The sequence below is a fragment of the Drosophila santomea genome, chromosome X (genome assembly GCF_016746245.2).
Source record: "Drosophila santomea strain STO CAGO 1482 chromosome X, Prin_Dsan_1.1, whole genome shotgun sequence".
Lineage (NCBI taxonomy): Eukaryota > Metazoa > Arthropoda > Insecta > Diptera > Drosophilidae > Drosophila > Drosophila santomea.
In genome coordinates this window covers 12588828-12608634 of record NC_053021.2, presented here as the reverse complement: position 1 = coordinate 12608634, position 19807 = coordinate 12588828, and the positions used below count along the sequence as shown (strand labels likewise).

Genomic DNA, 19807 nt, shown 5'->3' with positions numbered 1-19807 from the left:
AAGCTGTCAAAAAAAAAAAATTGACAAAAAGGCTTGGGTTCGGACCCAATTTTCGCAGCAATTGAAGAGGAAAACAAGGAAAAACTCATAGTTAAATAATGTAACTTACGTATACACTGGCATAGTAAGTAACAGCAACCACGCGGGCGCAAGCCGCCCCCTTTTCGATAAGTGAACGCGAAGGGTAATGCGAAAGCAAACAGTGCAAAAAAGTGAACAAGAAAATCGGAAAATCCGGAGATTGAAGGATACGAAAAAAAAGAGAAATAAAACCGATCCGTTCCAAGACCGGAACCAGAGACCAAGGTAAGTGCTGATCCTGGGCCATTTCCGTTCACTGGCGTTCTTTTTTTTGGCCTGATGCCCATCTGCAGGAATTGAGGATTTAGGATTTCAAGTTGCGCGATGAGTTTCCTGCCGGGCGAGCCGGTACCGCCCGGTTTTGAGGAGGACGACGACGTGACCCGCACGGCAGTCATACAAAAGCAAATCGAGAGCTACACCGGTGGACCACTGATCGGCACCGAATACGCCATAGAGCTGCACGAGCCGGTCCAACTGCGTCCGGATTACTACTGTGTGCTGTGCCAAACCTGCACGGATGCACGCACTGTGTTTGTACACTGGACATCGCAGGCGCACCGCACCAAGTACCTGCAAACCCACTTCCAGAAGGCCTACAATGAACTGCAGAAGCTGAAGCGCACCCCCAACAGCTCTGGGGACCTGGTGATTGCCACTGGGAACTTGGTCAAGTGCATTGAGAAGCACTTCGGCAGGTCGCGCAATCTCATGACTGCAACTGCTGAGGATTTTCGGCGTTTTCGCGCCAAAATCTGCAGCCAGGTGCGGGATAGCTTTCATTTCGATGAGTGTGCCGGGCCAGATTTTTCCGATGACGCTCAACGCGTGATCCGTGATTTGAAACCGGATGATTCCATTAAGATCAGCTTGAAGATGAACGACGACGGAGCCGGGGACGGCAACGACCAGCGTGCTGATGGAAATATTATTGCCTTGGATGCCATATCCAGTGATGATGAGAGCTTTGGCGGGCCAATGGCTCCGGTTGTCCAGATGTCGAAGGGGCTGTTGCGCAAGAAGAATCAGCTGGCCGAAGATGCCAGCGGGCGTGGCAAAAATCGATCGCCACCACCTCCCGGGGCCGTGAACAAGACCCAGCACCTGCCCACGCCCAAGGAGCTGTCTATCCAGGCCTCTTTAATTGCCCAAGAGCGCTACAAATGGGAGAAGTTCCGCTGCATGCTGGAACTGCAGCTCAAGCAGCTGCGCGATGAAACGGAGACGTTCGAATCGAATCCCGAGAAACATCCCGATTACCCGGATGAGTGGAAACAGTTCTGGAATCGGCGCTACAAGCAGCTGCAGGAGGAGAAAAAGTGCGATCCGAATCAATACGATTATAAGCCGGAATGGATTAGCTACTGGAAGGATCGCCGCATCGAACTGTTCAACATTTCGGTCAATAAAATCAAGAAAGATCTCAAAGAGAAGTTCAAGCTGGGCGACGAGGACGAAGAGAAGACCAAGGAGCTGATGGAGCGCTACAAGATCCGTGTGGCCAGTCCGCGTGAGGCGCCTGCCCCCACCAATGCCGCCAATCGTCGCAAGCCGAACTTCCGCAGCAATCGTCCAATAGGTGCGACAGGCGGAGCACCCGAAGCCGTCATCGATATCAGCGATGATGAGGCCGACAGTCCTCCGTCTCGTGGTCGTGGCTCCTACAATCGGCGCTCCCCCTCTCATTCGATGTCCCCCAAACGAGGTGGTGGCGGCGGACGTCGTCCCTTACGGCGCTCCCGCAGTCGTTCGGCGCGTCGCAACTATAGGCGAGGATCTTCACGCTCCCGCTCGCGTTCGCGCAGCCTGAGACGCCGGTCTCGCTCGCCGCCCTACTTCCGTGGCCGTGGTCATGGTGCACCATCCAGGGAGTGCGCTATATCGCCTAGCTCCAGAGACTACGGTGACCGGCGCAGCTTGGAGCGGGATCGCGAGCGCGTGCGCGAGCGCTCCTCCGAATACTATCCCCGAAACGAGGGCTATGCCCGATCATCGCGCGGCTATGAGCATGTGGAGACTTTCCGCGTATTGGATTCCCGCGTGTATCCTGAGTACAATATGACCAAGGTGCGCTCGATTTCGCCAGCCGTGTCGTCCAACAAGGAGAAGGAGCCATCGGAACCCGTTGAGGAGGGACCCCTGACCGTGGTCAGTGTGCTGCGCATGCTGTCCGCCGTCGAGGAGCACCTGGGCAGCCTGGGACCCAAGGCCCTCAATCTGCTTAGCAAGGCACTGGCCATGGAGATGGCGCAGCCCAATTCAGCCGAGGATTTGCTGCTGAACGACGACAACTGTGTGTTCCTCGAGACCACCAAGGAGAAGCTTAAGGGCATTCTCATCGCCGAAGTGCTGGACGATCCGCAAAAGGTGCGCGTGGTCAAGAAACTAATCACGAACATAGCAGCCATCATCTTTCAGGCGACCGTCAAAGGTAAGTCCGCCCTTGTCCCTCTGAATCCGTACTTCTGTCTCCCTCTTTTTCGCGGTCGCGGTTAGGAATCAGGAGGTAAGTATACCACACAAACCAAACAAGGGTTTCCCATGGGAACAATCGTACTTCTTTCGCGTACTTGCTCCGGCTTTTTATCCGAAGTTCCAAAGTTGATTGTGAGTTTTTGTGCCATTCGGTGGAATACTTTAGATTCTGAATTCGTTTTCGAAAGGAACTCTTTTATGTGCCTGGTGATAAAGAAATATTATATACCTTAGATATTCCCCACTTTCGTCTAGCAACCTCTGCGGTTTAACATTTAGTTACGATTTAAGTTTCCTTAATAATAGCACTTACGAAATAAAGAATCTTGCCTGCTGCTGCGGTATGAATTGGGATGGTATCTCATTTCAAACTTGTTCTTTCTCACTAAATCATAAACGATAAAACTGCTCAATGCATTTCTTTGTTATCTGGGCGAGTATTTATAACGTTTTAAACAATATTATAAGTATACATAAACTGCATTCTGAATTGCTGATCTTGCTTCTGCAATTCATAGGATTTTTCGTACGTATCGCGTCTAAAATATCGAGTGTATCTTACATTTTTTTTTAAAAGAAAAAAGTGACTTTTACTTGGGGTTTAATAAAGCTTAATCTGCAAAGACCTGCTTGCAATTAAAACTATAAGAACTTCCATGATGGTATTTACTTTTAAAGATAATCGTTTAATTGGGCAGACTTTGGTCGATTTGGCGAGTCGCTGTGATATCGTTGTAATCGTTTTCCGGTCAGCTTTCCCTTATTTTTGGTGGGTGTGTGAACAAAGTGTGCCAAGCAACCGTGAGCAGTCCCATCGCCATCCACACCATCCATAAGTATAAATGTAATTTGCGTAGCTCCGTGCGATACCGATCCTCCACATGCAGAGATCTGAAACAGAAACACACTCTCCTGTAAATCCTAACTGATTGATTTCTTTGTGTTGTTCCCTCCCCAATCCAACCTCATCCGTAACCGGATGATTTAGGTGCCACCGATGTCGTCGAGGCCAAGGTTAAGGCAAATGCCAATCCGGCGCCCATACAGCTGCCCTTCGATCGCAACGTGGTGGCCCCCAAATTGGCCAATGCTCTGGTACTCAAGGGATACTACGACGTGACCACCGGCGACATGAACAATCTGCTCCACTTGCTAACGCTGCTGGTGAAGACGGACAAACAGCGCCGCCAGGTGGACAAGAACAACAGCCTGACATTCGAGGAGATAAAGGCAAAGCTCGGACTGCAAAATGAGCCGGCGCCCGATAACATGGGCATTGATCTGGACGAGCTGATGAAGGAGGTGGAGCACCAGCTGAACAAGGAGTCCGTCGATGTGGTGCCCGCCGCTCCGGTGGCAGCGGCCAAGGTTCAAGCGGATGCAGCCGGTGGCAGCAGTGGCATGGAATCGCTAACGGATTCAGATCTCCAGACCCTGCTCCAGAACTTCAAGTTTCTGTCGAACGAGGAGCAGGTGCATCTCATTGGCCATTTGCGCAAGCTGGAGGTACAGGAGCCGTCGCGCGTAGAGCGTCTGCGCAAGTATGTGAACCTGGCGGAGCTCAGCGGGGATGGCGAGTCCTGCAGTGATTTTCTCTCTCGCGTGGTGAACATCGGTGGGGCAACCAAGGCGGTGGCGGCTACCAAGTCCAAGGCCTCGGCAATGGGTGGCAGGATCTCCTCCGCCGTGGCCGCCATCGCCTCGGCTCCGAAAGCAGGTCTCTCCTCGCTGAGCGCCCGCCGTCCCAGTTTGGATCGTGAGCGGGATCGGGAACGCGATCTGTCCAGTCTGCCCATCAACAAGCAGCGACGCGGCAGGAACACGCCCAGCTTCATGCTCGACGACGATGACGAGGAGGATGATGATTACAACTTTGACGATTTGGTGATGAAGGCCTGTGATTCGAATGGCGGCGGTGGGAGTGTTGCCGGCGGCCCCAATAAGGCAGGTGGGCCGCCCGTTATACCCGTGGAATCGTCGCCAAATGCGCTCACTTTCAAGCCCGCAGCCACGACCAAGATTTCGCTGAAAGACACCGAGAGCATTATAGCCAACCTAATGGGCACTTTGAGCAAGGGCGGGAGCTCTGGAAGTTCACCCTCCGGTGGAAATCGCAACTACATGATGAACCAACCGCATCCGCAGCATGGTGCACCAAATGCGCCGAGCTTAAGTCAGAAGCCAGGCCAGAATCTTGGCCAAAAGCAGTCGGGAGCAGGAGCAGGCTATTCCAATGCGGGCTATCCAGGGCAGCAGCAGCAGCAGGGCCGGAGCTTTGGCCAGGAACCCCAGCAGCTGATGAGCGGTTTGAGCGGCGGGCCGGATGCCAATCCGTATCCGAATCAGCAGGGCTACGGCGGCTATCATCCGTTTGCGGGCAATGGAGTGCAGCAGAACTACGGGGGCATGGGACCAGGGCCAGTTGGCTACGGCGGAGCGCCCATTAATCCGTGGGCCAACAATGCGCCGCCACAGCCGCCCTTCAACCAGATGCCCCAGAACTTTATGGGCGCCCAGCAACAGCAGCCGCACTATAACAACATGTTCGGTGGACGTCACTAGAACGTCTTAGCCTTAGATAACCTAACCATTAAATTTATGCGAGTTAAGCGTTATATAGAAACGAGAAACATCCTTTGAAGTGCCCGTGTATCTGCTAGTTGACAAGTGATTTATATGACACTTTTTTTCTCATACACGTGTGCCGCTGCCAAAAATGATCACAACCTTCTTTTGTTTACAAAACACTGAAAACAATCCAATTCAGAAAACATAAATCTGAAGAGCGTGTGAATAAACATACACAATAATTCCGGAAACCACCTTTCACCGAATTTCGTTTAGCATTGGCCCTGGTTTCATTTTCGTTGATTGGGAGCTTTGAGTTCTGAATTTGTGTATTACCTAATAAACCTAATAAAGTTTAAGCATTTTTAATGAGCGTTTTATCAATTTCGTGAATAGCGAATAGAAAACGTACAAAAAGTGACAAATTAAATGTTAAAAGCTACAAAAAAAAAAGTTGTTTAATGGTGGAATATCAGCCTGAACATTGGAAAACCAAAGGTAAATTATTCGACTTATTCATTAACCAGCTCATTTTTAAGTTTATGCTTCTAAACAATAATTTAAAACATCAAAACCAAAATAAAAGATCCGATTACCAAAACTCACAATGAACAACAAAAATAAAGCATTTACAGTGGAAGCGAAGCTACACTGCTTCATGGAAAAATAAGTGTAATCTTTGGTCATCTGCATCTGCGGTAGTTAACATATCGAGTGACCACTGTGCCTTCACATGAAGAACATCTAGAACGTCCAGAATTCACAATAAATACATGAAATCGAACGTTTTAACAGACTTTTTTATGGAGGAGTTATTAGGCTAATCACGGAATTAACTACAATAGGGCAGGTGGAGGAAGTCCACGGACTCTGACTTCAGTATGCCGGGTATCTCCTGCTGCAGCAGTTCGTGCAGCGACTGACCACTGTGCTTGTAGACCCATCTGCCCGCCGCCACGGTGCCGACGAAATCGTATCGCTTGGGACCGCTGGTGGGCGAACTGAGCCAGATCTGCTTGTTGGGCGTCTGCCGGTTGATCACATAGGTGCCGTGCTGGTGTCCCAGGTTCACGGTGAGCACGCCATCCTGCGGATGAGGAAACCCCCAATGATTAGATCAATTGAATGATGTAATAGGCAATGTCACCTACGCTGTACGCCACATCCGTGCCCTGCAGCTCCGCGGCGTTCTCCGTCAGCTCCTCGAAGTAGTCGCTCAGTGCGTCCAGGGTGTCGGAGCACACTCGCTCGTAGGTGGCACCGTCCAACGTGGATTCCGTCTCAATTTCACTGCTGAAGAACCGGCGGTTGGCAATGGATCCTTTGCATTGAATTGCATCTGTGGATGTCGGTGGTGTCCTGGACAGGATCATTTGGTTGGCGAGTGCTTGGGGCTTTGACCAGCTCCCCATGGTGGCCAAGCATGCCCGACTTCGGCTCAAACGGACGAGTAAGCGACCGGCAAACATTGTAGAAGTTGACGATTTGTTTATACTTTATGATACCAGTCGCAGGACTGCCAACTTTCTCGAAAATTATGTGCCGTTGGTATTTTTATGTTATGATAGTGTGGTATTTTCTTGTATTTCATAAAACTGAATTAAAGTGTTAAGCTAGAAAGCGGTTCTGTATATAGTAGAAATTTAGCTATTTTATTCGGCAAGTTCAAGGTAACTAAATTGTTATTTATTGTCTTTCCTGATTACATGCGGTATATTTGCCAATTCCCGGACCATATGATTTTTCTTGGAATCAGATACGGTCATACCTCCACCAACGCCGACAGAAAATGGCGTCCGCCTGAAAATTGTTGTTTCGATTGGAAAATCCACGCTCATTTGACCAGCGAATTGCGAAAAGATGGCCCTGCCCAGCAACTACAAGCAGATAGCCGTTGGCGGCCAGGGACCGGGTCCAGCCACACCACTCCAGGGCGTCGTGGGCGGTGGCGGAGGCTCCGGTGGCGGCAGCCGGTCGCGTTCATCCGGCGGCGGAGGAGGTGGCGATCGGAACAAGGATCAGACGCCCATCTTCACGCACAGCAACTATGGGAATCCGGCATTCACGCCACAGAAGGTGACCAAGTCGTCGAGCAGCAAGAACCAGAACGAATCACGGCTACCCAAGCCACCAAAGCCGCCGGAGAAGCCCATTCTGCCATACATGCGGTACTCGAAACGGGTTTGGGACAGCGTCAAGGCGCAACATCCCGAGCTGAAGCTCTGGGAGCTGGGCAAGAAGATCGGCGCCATGTGGAAGCTGCTGCCCGAGGATGAGAAGACGGAGTTCATCGACGAGTACGAGGCGGAGAAGCTGGAGTACGAGAAATCGCTGAAGGCCTATCACCAGACGCCCGCCTATCAGGCCTACATGTCGGCCAAGAGCAAGGTGAAGACCGACGTGGACATGCACGAGACGCCGTCACGCGGTGGCGGCAGTAAGTCGCAGCACGAGCGACGCATCGACATCCAGCCGGCGGAGGACGAGGATGACCAGGACGAAGGCTATACGGCCAAGCACATGGCCTACGCTCGCTACCTGCGCAATCATCGCCTGATAAACGAAATCTTCTCGGAGGCCGTAGTGCCAGATGTGCGCTCAGTGGTGACCACCACGCGGATGCAGGTGCTCAAGCGGCAGGTCAGCTCGCTGACGATGCACCAAACCAAACTGGAGGCGGAACTGCAGCAGATGGAGGAGAAGTTCGAGGCCAAGAAGCAGCGCATGGTGGAGTCCAGCGAGGCTTTCCAGGAGGAGCTAAAGCGCCACTGCAAGCCGGCTGTTGACGAGGACACGTTCCAGAAGATGGTGCATCGCATGTACGAAGATATCAAGCGCGATCGCCAGCGATTGGATGAGCCCAATGCGAATAACACGACGAATCCTGCTGCAGCTGCCGCTCCCGCTGCCGCGCCCGTGACAAGGAGCGAGGAGACAACCAAGCCGCCAACGCAGCCGGGTCAGCCAGGTGCCACACCCGCTGCTCAAGAGGCGACGGCAGCGGCTCCAGCAGCTCCAGCAGCTCCGGCCAAGGAGACTCCGCCGGCTGTGAAGCCAACCACACCCAATCCCACGCCGAGTTCGACGCCCACACCTGCACCGGCGGTGCATGTGCACGAAACTGCCAGCAAAACGGATCCCGAGCCCATGGACATTGAGCCACCACCGAAGCCATCGGTGCCGCCGCCACCCATCAAGCCAGAGAAGCTGGAAATGGCCGCTGCCCTGCCACCGCAGTCAACGCTAGTCGAGCCACCTAAAACTGAACCCCCCAAAGTGGTGGCCCAGCCCGGCAAGGTGCCCACTCCAGTTCCGACACCCACACCGCCACCTGAGGTAGCTCCAGCGGCAGGAGCAGCTACTGCAGTGCCCACAACGACGACGACACCAACGCCACCGCCGGTGCAACAACAGGTGCCACTGCCACAGCAACAGGGCGGTCCAGCTCCTCCGCCCGGCATGCCGCAGATGCATCCACATCCCGGCCATCCGCCACCCGGACATTCCTTGATGCCACCGCACATGGGGCCGCATCAGCCGCCGCCGGGAATGCCCGGTCTGCCGCCGCCACCTCCGCACACGGGTTATGCCAACTACGGCGGACCACCACATGGGCCGCCACCTGGACCACCCGGAGGACCAGCAAGACCGTATTACCAGCCCCAGTACGGAGGACATCCCACGCCACAGCCCTACTACGCACCGTTCTCGCCGTATCAGCAATCCTATGGCCCGCCACCAGGCTCACACTACATGTCACCGCGTCCGCCGCCACCGCAGCACAATGGCAACCCCGGGCATCCATATGCGCCGGAGCATGGAAGCAATCCACCGCCACCACAGCAGCAGCAGCAACAACAACCGCCACCCGGTCACCTGCACGAACCGAGCGGTGGAGGACCAGTAGCCCCAGGCGGTGGAGCTGGCGCGGCAACAGCGGCGGCGCCTGGGGGCGGAGTGTATCCCACTGCCGGGGCAGGGGCGGGACCAGGAGCACCTCCGGCAGCTGGAGGAGCACCGCTGGGCGAGGCAGCAGTAGCTGGGGGAGCTCCGCCCCCGGCAACGGCACCTGGCAAGCATCCAGAGGCGGAGAAACACGAGGCGGACTAAGACAAGGAACCCCTCCACCCAGATCCTAGTTGTAGTCCCTAACTTATACATGCATCGATCCCTGTGTTGTAACATAGCTGTCCCCTCTTGAAACTCCGCCCCTGTTCGCTGTACACCGAAAGAAAAACAAGCGGAATGCTCTAAACTTGAAACCCCTCTTAGGCGCCCAAAACTCCACATCAATCCCATTCTCAATTAAGTTTAACTCACTTTTTTTTCGCGAAGCCTAATTTTAATATTTTAACAACTGAGTGTGCGTCGCATTCTGGACTGTATGCTAAATATACAAATAAAATAAATGTACGTTTATATGTAAATGAACAAATTTTTAAATGTTCCGTACTTATTTTGCAATTTAAATGGGTATTTTGCTTGTTACTAATTGAGTAGTTACATAGACTGCCAAAAAGAAGGTAAACATCGCTAAATTAAATTTTAATAAATATTTACTTACTTTTTAACGTATGTATCTTATATGCGCTGTATAAATATAATCAAGTAAATATTAAACCAAACCCTTAACCCCTCGTGGATGCATTAGCTTACGAACAAATCGGCTTATTAACCCTTTTTGGGTGCCCGAGCCACAGAACCGCCACTAGATGGCGCCACTTAATGGCAGCCTTGAAACCCCAAATCAAAGACAATCAAAAAAGGGGGCAGAGCCAAAGCCACCCACACACATACAGATGCAGCCATCCAAACTTGCACACACAGAGACGAGCGGTTAACAGGCACACACACACACGCACGCACGCACGCAGCGAGATTAACACACGTAAACAAAGCGAATGACGTTTGGTTTCGATTTTTGGAGTCAACTGTACCATCGCCACCTATCCTCCTCCCTCTCGCACCCACTATTCCCATTCCGTTTTCGCAGAAAATAAAACAATTTGTTGGTGTTGGGTTTTTTTTGGTTTCTTCTATAGAAAAAACCGTTTATTTTTTATTTTCTTTTTTTTTTTGCTGATGTTTCCAGTTATTTTTGCTGTTCCTGTCACTGATTTTTTGTTTTAAATTGTTTTTGTGTGTTTGTGGTGTTTGTTTTTATATTGGTTCTTGTAAGCTACGACGATACGATATAGACACATATTAAGTCCGATTTGTTTAAATGTTCAATGTGAAACTAGTTATCGACACCAATTTACAAGTATATGTATATATATATGCATGTTTAAGGGCGTTTACAATTGATTATTTTGCACGTGTTTCAAACTACAAATATGTAAATATTGGGAAATATTCAATGCTCTGCTCGGCTTTTACTGTGTATTGTTATGTGATTTTGTGTTGGTTATTTTTATTCGATGCTCTTCCAAATCTATAGATGCGTACTTTAATTTGATTGCTGAATCATCTTTATATCTTTTCTCATCTCCCGATTCTTCTTCTTCATCTTCTTCGACATCGTCCGCCTAAACGTATAAAATGCATGTAAATCTAAAATCTTATTTAATCAACTATCTCTGTCACGCCCATCCCTTCGTTATATATATATATATAACTTCTATATATATAATGCTCTGTATATGATTTGCAGTAACGAAAGGTGAACAAAAGAAAGAGTATTAATGTCTAGTGCTTTTGCTTCCATAAAGATTTATATATATATGTATTTATATATATATATATATGTATGTATTTATGTATATATAAGCATATACGTAAGTGTAAAGTTAAGTGTACTCGATTCGGTTTTCGGTGTTATATATGGATATCATCTTCATAAAAGCCGCGTGCCTCCGGTTGCATCGCCAGATGGTCATGCCCTCGCCGCCCATCCAGAGATCCGGGAATCCACGCCAGGCAGTCCGCCGCCATCTGTCCGCCTTGCCACGTCCAGCTGGCGTTTGGTTGGCCCCGACCTCCAGGCTCCGCTCATCCCGGCCGCCAGTTGGTGAGCCTCTCCTTGATCGAATGAAAGAAGGCGAGACAGGCGCCTTAAAGATCACGGATTACCTGGAAATCGAAGCCCGCCAGCTGGACAATTGTTGGAGTGGTTGGTGGCGGATGTTGCAGACGGACAGGCGACGACAGCTGCCCGGGGGAATTCCCTTCCAAACGAAGAGGTGGACCCGGATTCAGAGGACAAGGTGCATGGCGCAGCGTACACGGTCCAACCGTCGACACGCAGGCGAGAAAAAAAACTTAATAACTAATATATAATAGTAATAATAAGAGTTACAAATATTGTTTAAGCATTACAGTAATGTTGTGTGTTGTTTTGTGTGTGGTATTTCTCGCATCGACATCGCCACTCGGACGATCCGATTGAACAACAAAAGGATGATAAATGTATACATATAAATATGAATGATAGATTGGATCAATGTGTCGCTGGTGAAGCTTCTTGACGGGCACCTCTCCCACAACAAAAGGTGAATGAAAACCGTTTGCTGCTCGGGGATGGACGACAGTGATCGAATCCGGCGCAGGTGATCCAGCTTAAGCACGCTCGCCTCGGATGCGGCGCGCCAACTGGATGTCCTTGGGCATGATGGTCACGCGCTTGGCGTGGATAGCGCACAAGTTGGTGTCTTCGAAGAGACCCACAAGGTACGCCTCAGATGCTTCCTGCAAGTCAAGAGAATTAGATACGAGTTTTAGTGGATATATACATGGGAACATAGAAATCAAATAAATGGCATCCCTTTAAACTGGCCATGATCCCATAAACTTAATACTCTGTCTAGCATTCCTAATTAAGGTTAATCTCCACGATTCCACCATGTTTTAAAGACTAATTCTCACCTGCAGGGCACCGATGGCCGCTGACTGGAAACGCAAATCGGTCTTGAAATCCTGGGCGATTTCACGAACCAGCCGCTGGAAGGGCAGCTTGCGGATGAGCAACTCGGTCGACTTCTGGTAACGACGGATCTCACGAAGAGCCACGGTTCCGGGACGATAACGATGGGGCTTCTTCACTCCGCCGGTGGATGGCGCCGATTTACGGGCTGCCTTGGTGGCCAGCTGCTTACGAGGAGCCTTTCCTCCGGTCGACTTACGGGCGGTCTGCTTAGTACGGGCCATATTTACTTAGGTTTTTTTAAACTGCAATGGAAAGAATGGGGAAATAGTTAGATTATGTGGGTTCCAGGTGCACAAAAGTTAAATCAACGTGTAGTTAATCCCAAAGCGCCAATCACTCAATTTAGTGAATATGCTGTGTGGATGTTATCCAAAATAAACACACCGATCCTCTCCAGGAGATAGACAACTAGAGTGTCAGGAACTTGGCACAAACTTCGAACTTTTCGACAAGCACAGGCGCAGTGCCCGTTGCAATTGGCCAGGATATGTTGTGTGTGGACTCTGGAGGATATACACGGGTGGTTGTGGCGGGGAGCCAAAGTTAGGACCGATGCACAGCGCCGAAGCGCTGGCGGCCAACTGACGAGGAACTTTGGTTCGTGGTTGCAACGAGAACGAGGGTTGAACGTGAAATTTCGTCGCGACAGCTGCCTGCTTTTCCTCCATGCCCCCCATTTGAAATATTTTCCCATCTTCTGGGAAGGCAGCACTCGAGAAACTTCCACTTGAGTGGCAAAGAAAAAAATCGTGTCTCGGCAGCATACACACAGCAAAATAAAGGTGTAAATCATATTCTTGGCTAAGACGATCTCTACGTTATTCACACACCAACCTAGATAACTTATTAGCTTGCTGCAGTTACCTATGATTAAAAACTTTTGGATCATCTATGATAATACGTTAAGGTGTATACATAGACCCAATGTATCCGTTCTAAATAGCAGTAAGAATACACATCTAGTTTGTAATTTTATCTGGTTTTCTCGCTGTGTAAATGTTCCACGATGGAGGACCACTTGAAAATCTCATTTCTTTTCTTTGCGGGCAAACATCGTGAGTCGCTAGTTTTTGTGTTCCCCTTCTTTTTGTGTACAACCTCTTGAGTTTTTTTGCGCTTTATGCGGAATCAATCACGTTGAAGTAATGAGTTGTAGTTTCCAATTTATAATTACTTATTGTGCAGGCAAGAGGAAAATGTGAAATAAAAGGAATTCGAGGAAAGGGGGAAAAAAAAACTGGGAATGGAAGCGCCAAAAGAGTAAACATAAACAAAAAGAAGGAAAATCAAGCGGTAAAAACTTGGCGCGCATTAAAGGGCGGCAAGTTGGAGGGAGATGCATATAGGGGCACGTTCGCGTTAGAATGAGAGAAGATGTGTGCGAGCAGTTAATTGCGTCGTTTCTCCGCTAGTAAACCATGTGTGTGTGCGCGTGTGTAGATGTGACAGCTGCACATCCTCACAAAAGAGAATGCCGAAGGAAAAGGAAAATAAAAAACAATTATGCAATAACATGCGGGAAAAGCTGGTGGAGGGAAAGAGATAGGACATAAGCTGCGCATGACAAGCGCAGACATGCACATTTGCATTAGTTAACTAGTGTGCGTGTTTAGTATACACACACATCCGCACGAGTGTCACTTAAGAAATAAATAAATAAATTACTTTATCTGTTTATGCCAGCCAGCATATATACGATTACTCATAATTTTTGGCGCCACTTTTCACACATTGGCAAACGTTTTGTTTTTTCGTTTTTGTTTTGCCAATTTCATCAACGACTGCAACTCTTTTTATTTGTTGCTATTCTCCTGGTTGGCAGCCATTTTGGAAAAAAAACAGCGCACCTCACCATTACAACTACAACTACAGCAACAACAATGCAACAAACAGTCATTCGAATACGAGACCTCTCACATCTTCGTGCATTTGTGTATGTATCCACCAGCCAATGTGCGCCTGTGTGTGTGCGGTGAAAAATAGGGCTCCGCTGGACGGCCGGCGGAGCCCCAAAAACGGCAAAACATTAACTCTGGCGATACACAAGGAAAAAAAATAGAAAAGCAGCACACACACACACATTTAGCGTCCACAAGCACACGTGTTGCACGATTAGAACTATTCATATTAAAAAAAAACTCACCGTTTAACACAAATTACAAATACTATTCACAAAATGTCACTTTTAACACGAGAACGAACAAATTCAGGCGAGAGAAATTTTCACAATGATATCGGTTCGTTGAGAGCTAGGGGTGGTCTGTATTTTCGATTGCACTCGATTACATTCGATTGTATGATAGATAAGTCCATGCGCGACAAAACGGTTGGTTCTGTTTTTTGCTAATTGAACTTTAATCATTTAATTTTTAAATTAAATTATTTTATTTTAAATTAAAACTTCGTATATAACTTATTTTGTGATTAGATTGGACACTGCAAATTTTAAGAGAAACAAGGCTTCCTTAAGGCGACCTTGAAATCCAATAAAGTTCATATTTCCAATATTAAAATAACCAACTTTTTTGATGGATTGTGGGTTTCTCACTTTGGAGAACTTTATTTTAGTGCATTGTGTGTTAAATTTTAGTTGAAGTCTGCTCGTTCAGACTACTGTGACTTCTTGTCCTCCTTGGCGGCCCTGCCCACGGGCTCATCCTTGAAGTGAAGGAACACGAACGAGAAGACGAACACGCCGATCATCATGGAGAAGGCGCTGGTGTAGTAGGGGAAGGCGCTCGGGATGAAACGCTCGTACTGCGTGTGCTCCAGCGGGCGCACCGACACCTGGGTGGTGCTGTACAGGTGGGTGTAACCAACGCGATCGTAGTCCACCTTGAACTGGTACACGCCGTAGACGTCGGGTATCTTGAATTTGGCCTGGTAGGCGCCCGAGTTCGTTTGTTTCAGATAGGTGCGCACGAAGGGATCGATGCGGACGAACTCCAGCTGGATGTCGCTGGCCTTAAAGGCGCGCCACTCGCCCTGCACCAGCTCCTCGATGCCGATGGTGTAGACGACGGGTTCGGTGATGGTGTACGCCTGATCCGGTGGCAGCAGCTCGCCCTCCTTGTGATGCTGCACGGAAGCCACGCGCAGGCGGCCAGTCTCCCCAAATACCCACTTGCTAATGGACTCGGCCACGTCGCGGTTGCCGGCCAGCTTGTGGAACACACCGCTCTGGGCGTACTGCACGGCCGTGGTGAAGCTCTCGTCGGAGAAGAAGAGCAGCGAGCCGGAGAAGACCACGCGGGCATTGTTCCTCGCCTGCAGGGCGGCGATGAGCAGGGTGCCACGGCCAACGGCATGCGGATAGTCTGAGACACTGGCCTCGGGATTGTAGCTGTAGGCGGTGCTCTCGGCGGTCAGCAGTTTGAGTACCAGTGGGTTCTCCTTGTCGGCAATCAGTCCAGTGCCGCGATAAAGCAGGGGAGCAGCATCTGCCTGCCTGTTAGCCTTGCCCACAATAGTGTCGGCCTGGATAAGATTCTTGGCGGAGGTCAGAATGGTTGTGTGCTCGCCGGCATCGCTGACATCGTAGTGCAGATGATCAATGACCGCCGCATTCTCCTCGTCAAGCTCGAAGCCGCACTCGGAGGCGAATTCCCTGAGAGCGTCACCGGATTTCTCACTGCCCGCCACCAGAACATTGCCGCCATCATCGACGAATTGGGCCAAACGCTCCACGCTCACATCGCCGCCGAATTCCTCGACACTTGGTGCGAAAATGATGACGTTCTTGTACAGATACTCGCCGTATTTGGACAGCAGCAGGCTGGAGTCATCCGCCAGTTTGTAGGTGAGCTTGAATCCGCGATCTGTAGCCCAAAGTTAAGCCATTATCAACATAGTTCACTATTTAATTGTCCACGTCATAGGTTAGCCGGCATTTGAACTCACCCTGTAGCGATTTGAAGAAGATCGAGTGCGTCTCGCGGATGGCCAGGTTGTCCAGAAGAACTAAGGTGTTGGCGTCCGTTTCCAGCACCGCTTGGCAGTGGCCAATCGCCAAAACGGCGAGCAGTAGAGCCTTCCACATCATTTTATTCAATTAAATCACAAATTCTCTCCGGCTTTTCTTAAAAAAAATGACTGACTGGCAGTGTGACCGAATATTTGCAGGGTGTGCCAAAGTCTACAAAAATACCAAACGTATTCAAAGAAAATATAAAAACATCGATTATATGATTATTAATCGATTACATTTTTAAGCAAATGTATAAACAAAACATTTAAATTCAAATTTTTAAATTGTAAATAACTTTTGTTGCTGTAATCAACAACCATTATGGACATCTTCGAGAGCTTCTGCCGAACGTGCGGGAACGAGTGCCTGGAATCGCTGTCCATCTACAAGGAAAGTGCCCAAGCGCTGGACAAGATGGTGCCCATATCCGATATGCTGGCGGCCTGTCTGCCCGCCTCCATGCCGCCACTGGATCCAGAAGACGACTATCCCAAGCAGATATGTCGCATCTGCGTGAAAAAGCTATCCATGGCCTTCGAGTTCAGCCACCAGTGGCTGGGCGCCCACAGCGAGTTCAATGTGGCCCTAAAGTTCGAGCAGCGCAGAAGGCGCAGCCAGGCCAGCAGATCCCAGTCCCAGACCCAAAGCCAAACTCCAACCCACCCGGCGAAGCCCAAGAATGAGCCACTGCCCACGGACCCGGCGGATGCAGTGACCCCTAAAATCCCATCGAAAAGGGGTGAGTACATATTTTTCTTGCCACCTTAGTAGATAAAAACCAACTCTAATCTTCCCCAGCAGCTGCGCCAGCCACCGACGAGGCCAAGTCCAGCAGCGAGTCCAGACCGGGCTTCAAGTGCGGCATCTGCAACAAATGCTTTTTTACGGAGAAGGCCTGCCAATTTCACTTTAAGTTTGCGCACAAGGATCTTTAGAAATCTGTGGTTTTTTAATATCTTTTAAACAGTCCATGTCATTAACTGCACAACTCGCCGATGTTTTGTTCCTTTTAACTTGTAAAATATTTTGGTTTAAATTAAGAAAATATAGTAGCTTAACTACTACTTCTCTTTGTACGACAAGATAATTCTTCTGGTCTTTCAAAACAAAAACGTTGCAAATGATGTACATAAGAAGCAACATAAATCCTGGAAAAGTATACCCAGCCAAAGGTGAACCACTGAGCACTGGCTTCTGTACATTTAGATGTTTGTTTTACTTAGCTTTAGAGTAAACAAAAAAAAATCAATGATGAGAGCCGACAGGATTTTCCGAAGGGTCGAAATCCTCTAGTCATCCTCGTCGTTGCGAACTTTCTGGGCACGCGGATCATCGTGGCGGTACACAACGTAGCCAAGCTTGTAGCGACGGTTGTCGCCGTCGTTGGCATAGTAGTTGGCCACTCCGATGGTGGCCATAACGATTCCGGCGATGGCCAAGGCGGATCCGCCGACGATGTCCGGAATCTCGTTCCAGGCGCGCTTCAGCAGCGATGTGGAGCCTCGGGCAGCGGATGCGGACATCTTGGTGCTCTACGGAATGGGGGTGTTAGTTTACTGGCAGTAGCACATAAACCATTATAGCATATTTACCAAAAATTCAACGCGTTTAGTTAAGTTACACAACGAACAAACCAAACAGCTGATTAGAGATGGCCTGTGGGCTATCGATTATTGCTATCGCCGCACAGCTGCAGGTGACGAAATTTCGATAGACTGAATATTGAAAAAAAAGCTTTTTGAATTGTCTGCTTTAAAAATGATTTATTCTAGAACACCAACTAGATTTAATATTTGTAATGCTTTGTAAACATTTATTCTAATTTTGTTTATTTTATTTTTATTATGGCTACTTAGGATTCTTTAAAAAAAATTTGTAAAAAACTTATATTCATCACGACTACTGTAAAACAAATGATTCTGATAAATACAATTGTTCGCCATTGAATTTCTCTAATAGAAATGAGTAGCATCCTTTTAATTAGAAAAACTGATTTGATTTGGAATTAATTGCTATCCTGCCTAGCCGTAACTTTCAAGTGACTTGAACTGATGGCGATTGCAGAGTTCATCACGCCTCCTGCTCGTAGCCCTCGGTCTTCATGTCATTCAGGCCCAGATCCTCGTTGTCCTCAAAGGAGCGATCGTAACGCTCCACAGTCAGCTTGTCGTCCGGCTCCTTATCGTCATCGCTCAGCGATTGCACGTACGTATTGCCGGCCGGATCCTCCAGCACCAGTGTAATTACACGCTTCAGATTCATGACATCCTCGAAGGTGTCGAGGAATCGCTGCATCTGCTGCTTAGTCGTCTCGTCAGCCGAGTCGTGGAAGAGCGTTCCGTCCAACTGATCCCGCATGGCCACCAGCAGACCCTCCACCGTGGTGAATCTTCCACACAGGGCATGCGGACCCACCTCGAGGTCCAGCTCTGGTATTGACAAGCTGCACGTCTCCGACTTGAGCACATCTCGCGTCAAATCCTCCCGGCTGACAATTTGCACGCGAAAGCGGACGCCCTGTGCCTCCACTCCGCCGCCGGACTTTACTTCGTTCGTCTTGTGGCCACAGGCACCGCAGACGGTGGCCATGATCACCACCTCCTTGAAGTGCGGGATGTTTGTCAACTTCATGTTTGTCTCGCAGGGCGCCTGACAGCTTGGACAATTGGTGGGGAACTGGAGCACCTCGCCGTGCAGATTCTCAATGGGCCACGCGTCCTCCGCAATGGGCTTCAGTAGGTGCTGCTCCTCGTGATTCTGTTCGTACAAGCCTGTGAAGAAATAAAAGTTTGTGTTATGTTCTTGCTTATATGGGGAGTAATACGAATTAAGTGCCTCCATGGTTCTTTCAGCTACCCCACCTCAATATTAATCGAGTTTGTAAAGTTATAATGCGGTTAAAGCTACTCACCCAACTGCTCGTTCTGAAGCTGGCTGCGTGTGAAGTACGAAGTCTTTAGCTGCGTATCGGCGGCAGGTGCCAGCGGATTCTCGACGAAGCTATTGCCGGATATGTCCTCGAGGAGCAGGCGAAAGGGCGTTGTCACCTCCTTCAAGCTGTGCAATCGCTCGATGTACTTGTCAATGGATGCAGCTGCCTCCGGATGATCGATGCGCCGCTTATCCTGATCCTGCGACAAGCCGGCTATCGTCCGCTCGATGATGCCTTCGACGGTGGTCACCTCGCCTTTCTGCGACTGCACTGGGATCTCCAGCTCCACCTCTGGTATGCTGATACTGGAGTTATCCGAGCGCACTACGCGACGATTGAGATCGGCCACGGATCGCACCTGCAGTTCAATTCGAATGCCAGACTTTTGGATCTCCGATGCCGACTGCATCTCGTTGTTGATGTGGCCGCAGTGATCGCACTTGAAGGACATCAGGACCACCTCGCGGAAGAAGGGTATCTTGGTGGGCAGCAGCCGGGTGACTCCCGTTTCGAAGCAGTTCATGCAGGCGGACTCGATCTCCACCACCTCGTCGGTCTGCTCTGCGTTGATCTCCCGGAAGATTGGCTCCGGCCGGACGTTCTCAGCATTCTCCGGCGGACTGGTGGCATTGCTGCCGCTGGCGGCACTCACGGTGGACATGATTTGATGGCTATCCACGAGAAATATGCTGCTTTAAGTGAGCTTTTTTAAATTAAATGTAATGTTTGACGAAACGTGCAAAGGTAATCGATAGAAGGAGGCGATAAGTGTGCATTAACCTATCGTACACCGATAAAAGTCGTCGTGTGACCGTCTTGCATATGATGAAAGCTCCTTAAATATCCAAAAGTGTGCTTG

General features: G+C 49.5%; 8 protein-coding genes across 9 annotated transcripts; 3 read left to right on the top strand and 5 right to left on the bottom strand.

The window, feature by feature from the left end:
- On the top strand, positions 1-5515 carry LOC120456443 (uncharacterized protein CG7065). The gene is made up of 3 exons (XM_039643275.2): positions 1-306; positions 375-2512; positions 3545-5515. Exons 2-3 carry the CDS (start codon positions 406-408, stop codon positions 5116-5118), a joined length of 3681 nt encoding a protein of 1226 aa, XP_039499209.1. The 5' UTR covers positions 1-306; positions 375-405; the 3' UTR covers positions 5119-5515.
- Positions 5516-5906: 391 nt separating this feature from the next.
- Positions 5907-6651, bottom strand: LOC120456448 (frataxin homolog, mitochondrial). Its single transcript, XM_039643285.1, has 2 exons — positions 6276-6651; positions 5907-6211 (listed from the first exon to the last, which is right to left on the bottom strand). The coding sequence occupies exons 1-2, from the start codon at positions 6591-6593 to the stop codon at positions 5957-5959; spliced, it is 573 nt and encodes a 190-aa protein (XP_039499219.1). The 5' UTR covers positions 6594-6651; the 3' UTR covers positions 5907-5956.
- A 220-nt stretch (positions 6652-6871) lies between these two features.
- Positions 6872-9567, top strand: LOC120456445 (formin-like protein 5). The gene has a single exon (XM_039643282.1). It carries the CDS (start codon positions 6985-6987, stop codon positions 9232-9234), a length of 2250 nt encoding a protein of 749 aa, XP_039499216.1. The 5' UTR covers positions 6872-6984; the 3' UTR covers positions 9235-9567.
- An 859-nt stretch (positions 9568-10426) lies between these two features.
- Positions 10427-14336, bottom strand: LOC120456451 (histone H3.3A). The gene is made up of 3 exons (XM_039643290.2): positions 14193-14336; positions 11989-12291; positions 10427-11811 (listed from the first exon to the last, which is right to left on the bottom strand). Exons 2-3 carry the CDS (start codon positions 12268-12270, stop codon positions 11683-11685), a joined length of 411 nt encoding a protein of 136 aa, XP_039499224.1. The 5' UTR covers positions 12271-12291; positions 14193-14336; the 3' UTR covers positions 10427-11682.
- Positions 14337-14564: 228 nt separating this feature from the next.
- Positions 14565-16169, bottom strand: LOC120456447 (dolichyl-diphosphooligosaccharide--protein glycosyltransferase 48 kDa subunit). Its single transcript, XM_039643284.2, has 2 exons — positions 15950-16169; positions 14565-15867 (listed from the first exon to the last, which is right to left on the bottom strand). Exons 1-2 carry the CDS (start codon positions 16089-16091, stop codon positions 14660-14662), a joined length of 1350 nt encoding a protein of 449 aa, XP_039499218.1. The 5' UTR covers positions 16092-16169; the 3' UTR covers positions 14565-14659.
- A 64-nt stretch (positions 16170-16233) lies between these two features.
- On the top strand, positions 16234-17357 carry LOC120456449. Of its 2 annotated transcripts, none has more exons than XM_039643288.2 (2): positions 16234-16755; positions 16818-17357. In XM_039643288.2, exons 1-2 carry the CDS (start codon positions 16338-16340, stop codon positions 16949-16951), a joined length of 552 nt encoding a protein of 183 aa, XP_039499222.1. In that variant the 5' UTR covers positions 16234-16337; the 3' UTR covers positions 16952-17357. The 2 variants fall into 2 exon arrangements, with proteins under 2 accessions (XP_039499222.1, XP_039499221.1); XM_039643287.2 differs by having other exon boundaries at positions 16815-17357.
- LOC120456452 lies at positions 17205-17767 on the bottom strand. Its single transcript, XM_039643291.1, has 2 exons — positions 17609-17767; positions 17205-17548 (listed from the first exon to the last, which is right to left on the bottom strand). The coding sequence occupies exon 2, from the start codon at positions 17537-17539 to the stop codon at positions 17306-17308; it is 234 nt and encodes a 77-aa protein (XP_039499225.1). The 5' UTR covers positions 17540-17548; positions 17609-17767; the 3' UTR covers positions 17205-17305.
- Positions 17768-17828: 61 nt separating this feature from the next.
- Positions 17829-19737, bottom strand: LOC120456446 (zinc finger protein ZPR1). The gene is made up of 2 exons (XM_039643283.1): positions 18928-19737; positions 17829-18787 (listed from the first exon to the last, which is right to left on the bottom strand). Exons 1-2 carry the CDS (start codon positions 19607-19609, stop codon positions 18087-18089), a joined length of 1383 nt encoding a protein of 460 aa, XP_039499217.1. The 5' UTR covers positions 19610-19737; the 3' UTR covers positions 17829-18086.
- Positions 19738-19807: the final 70 nt, after the last annotated feature.

Excerpts from the sequence above, each read along its gene's own strand:
- LOC120456443 (XM_039643275.2), top strand. The coding sequence starts at position 406 with ATGAGTTTCCTGCCGGGCGAGCCGGTACCGCCCGGTTTTGAGGAGGAC. Across the intron at positions 2,513-3,544 it reads CTTTCAGGCGACCGTCAAAG|GTGCCACCGATGTCGTCGAG; the intron begins GTAAGTCCGCCC and ends CGGATGATTTAG.
- LOC120456448 (XM_039643285.1), bottom strand. The coding sequence starts at position 6,593 with ATGTTTGCCGGTCGCTTACTCGTCCGTTTGAGCCGAAGTCGGGCATGC. Across the intron at positions 6,212-6,275 it reads GCACGGATGTGGCGTACAGC|GATGGCGTGCTCACCGTGAA; the intron begins GTAGGTGACATT and ends CCTCATCCGCAG.
- LOC120456445 (XM_039643282.1), top strand. The coding sequence starts at position 6,985 with ATGGCCCTGCCCAGCAACTACAAGCAGATAGCCGTTGGCGGCCAGGGA.
- LOC120456451 (XM_039643290.2), bottom strand. The coding sequence starts at position 12,270 with ATGGCCCGTACTAAGCAGACCGCCCGTAAGTCGACCGGAGGAAAGGCT. Across the intron at positions 11,812-11,988 it reads CGGCCATCGGTGCCCTGCAG|GAAGCATCTGAGGCGTACCT; the intron begins GTGAGAATTAGT and ends CTTGACTTGCAG.
- LOC120456447 (XM_039643284.2), bottom strand. The coding sequence starts at position 16,091 with ATGATGTGGAAGGCTCTACTGCTCGCCGTTTTGGCGATTGGCCACTGC. Across the intron at positions 15,868-15,949 it reads CTTCTTCAAATCGCTACAGG|ATCGCGGATTCAAGCTCACC; the intron begins GTGAGTTCAAAT and ends TTTGGGCTACAG.
- LOC120456449 (XM_039643287.2), top strand. The coding sequence starts at position 16,338 with ATGGACATCTTCGAGAGCTTCTGCCGAACGTGCGGGAACGAGTGCCTG. Across the intron at positions 16,756-16,814 it reads TAAAATCCCATCGAAAAGGG|CAGCTGCGCCAGCCACCGAC; the intron begins GTGAGTACATAT and ends AATCTTCCCCAG.
- LOC120456452 (XM_039643291.1), bottom strand. The coding sequence starts at position 17,539 with ATGTCCGCATCCGCTGCCCGAGGCTCCACATCGCTGCTGAAGCGCGCC.
- LOC120456446 (XM_039643283.1), bottom strand. The coding sequence starts at position 19,609 with ATGTCCACCGTGAGTGCCGCCAGCGGCAGCAATGCCACCAGTCCGCCG. Across the intron at positions 18,788-18,927 it reads GCTTCAGAACGAGCAGTTGG|GCTTGTACGAACAGAATCAC; the intron begins GTGAGTAGCTTT and ends ATTTCTTCACAG.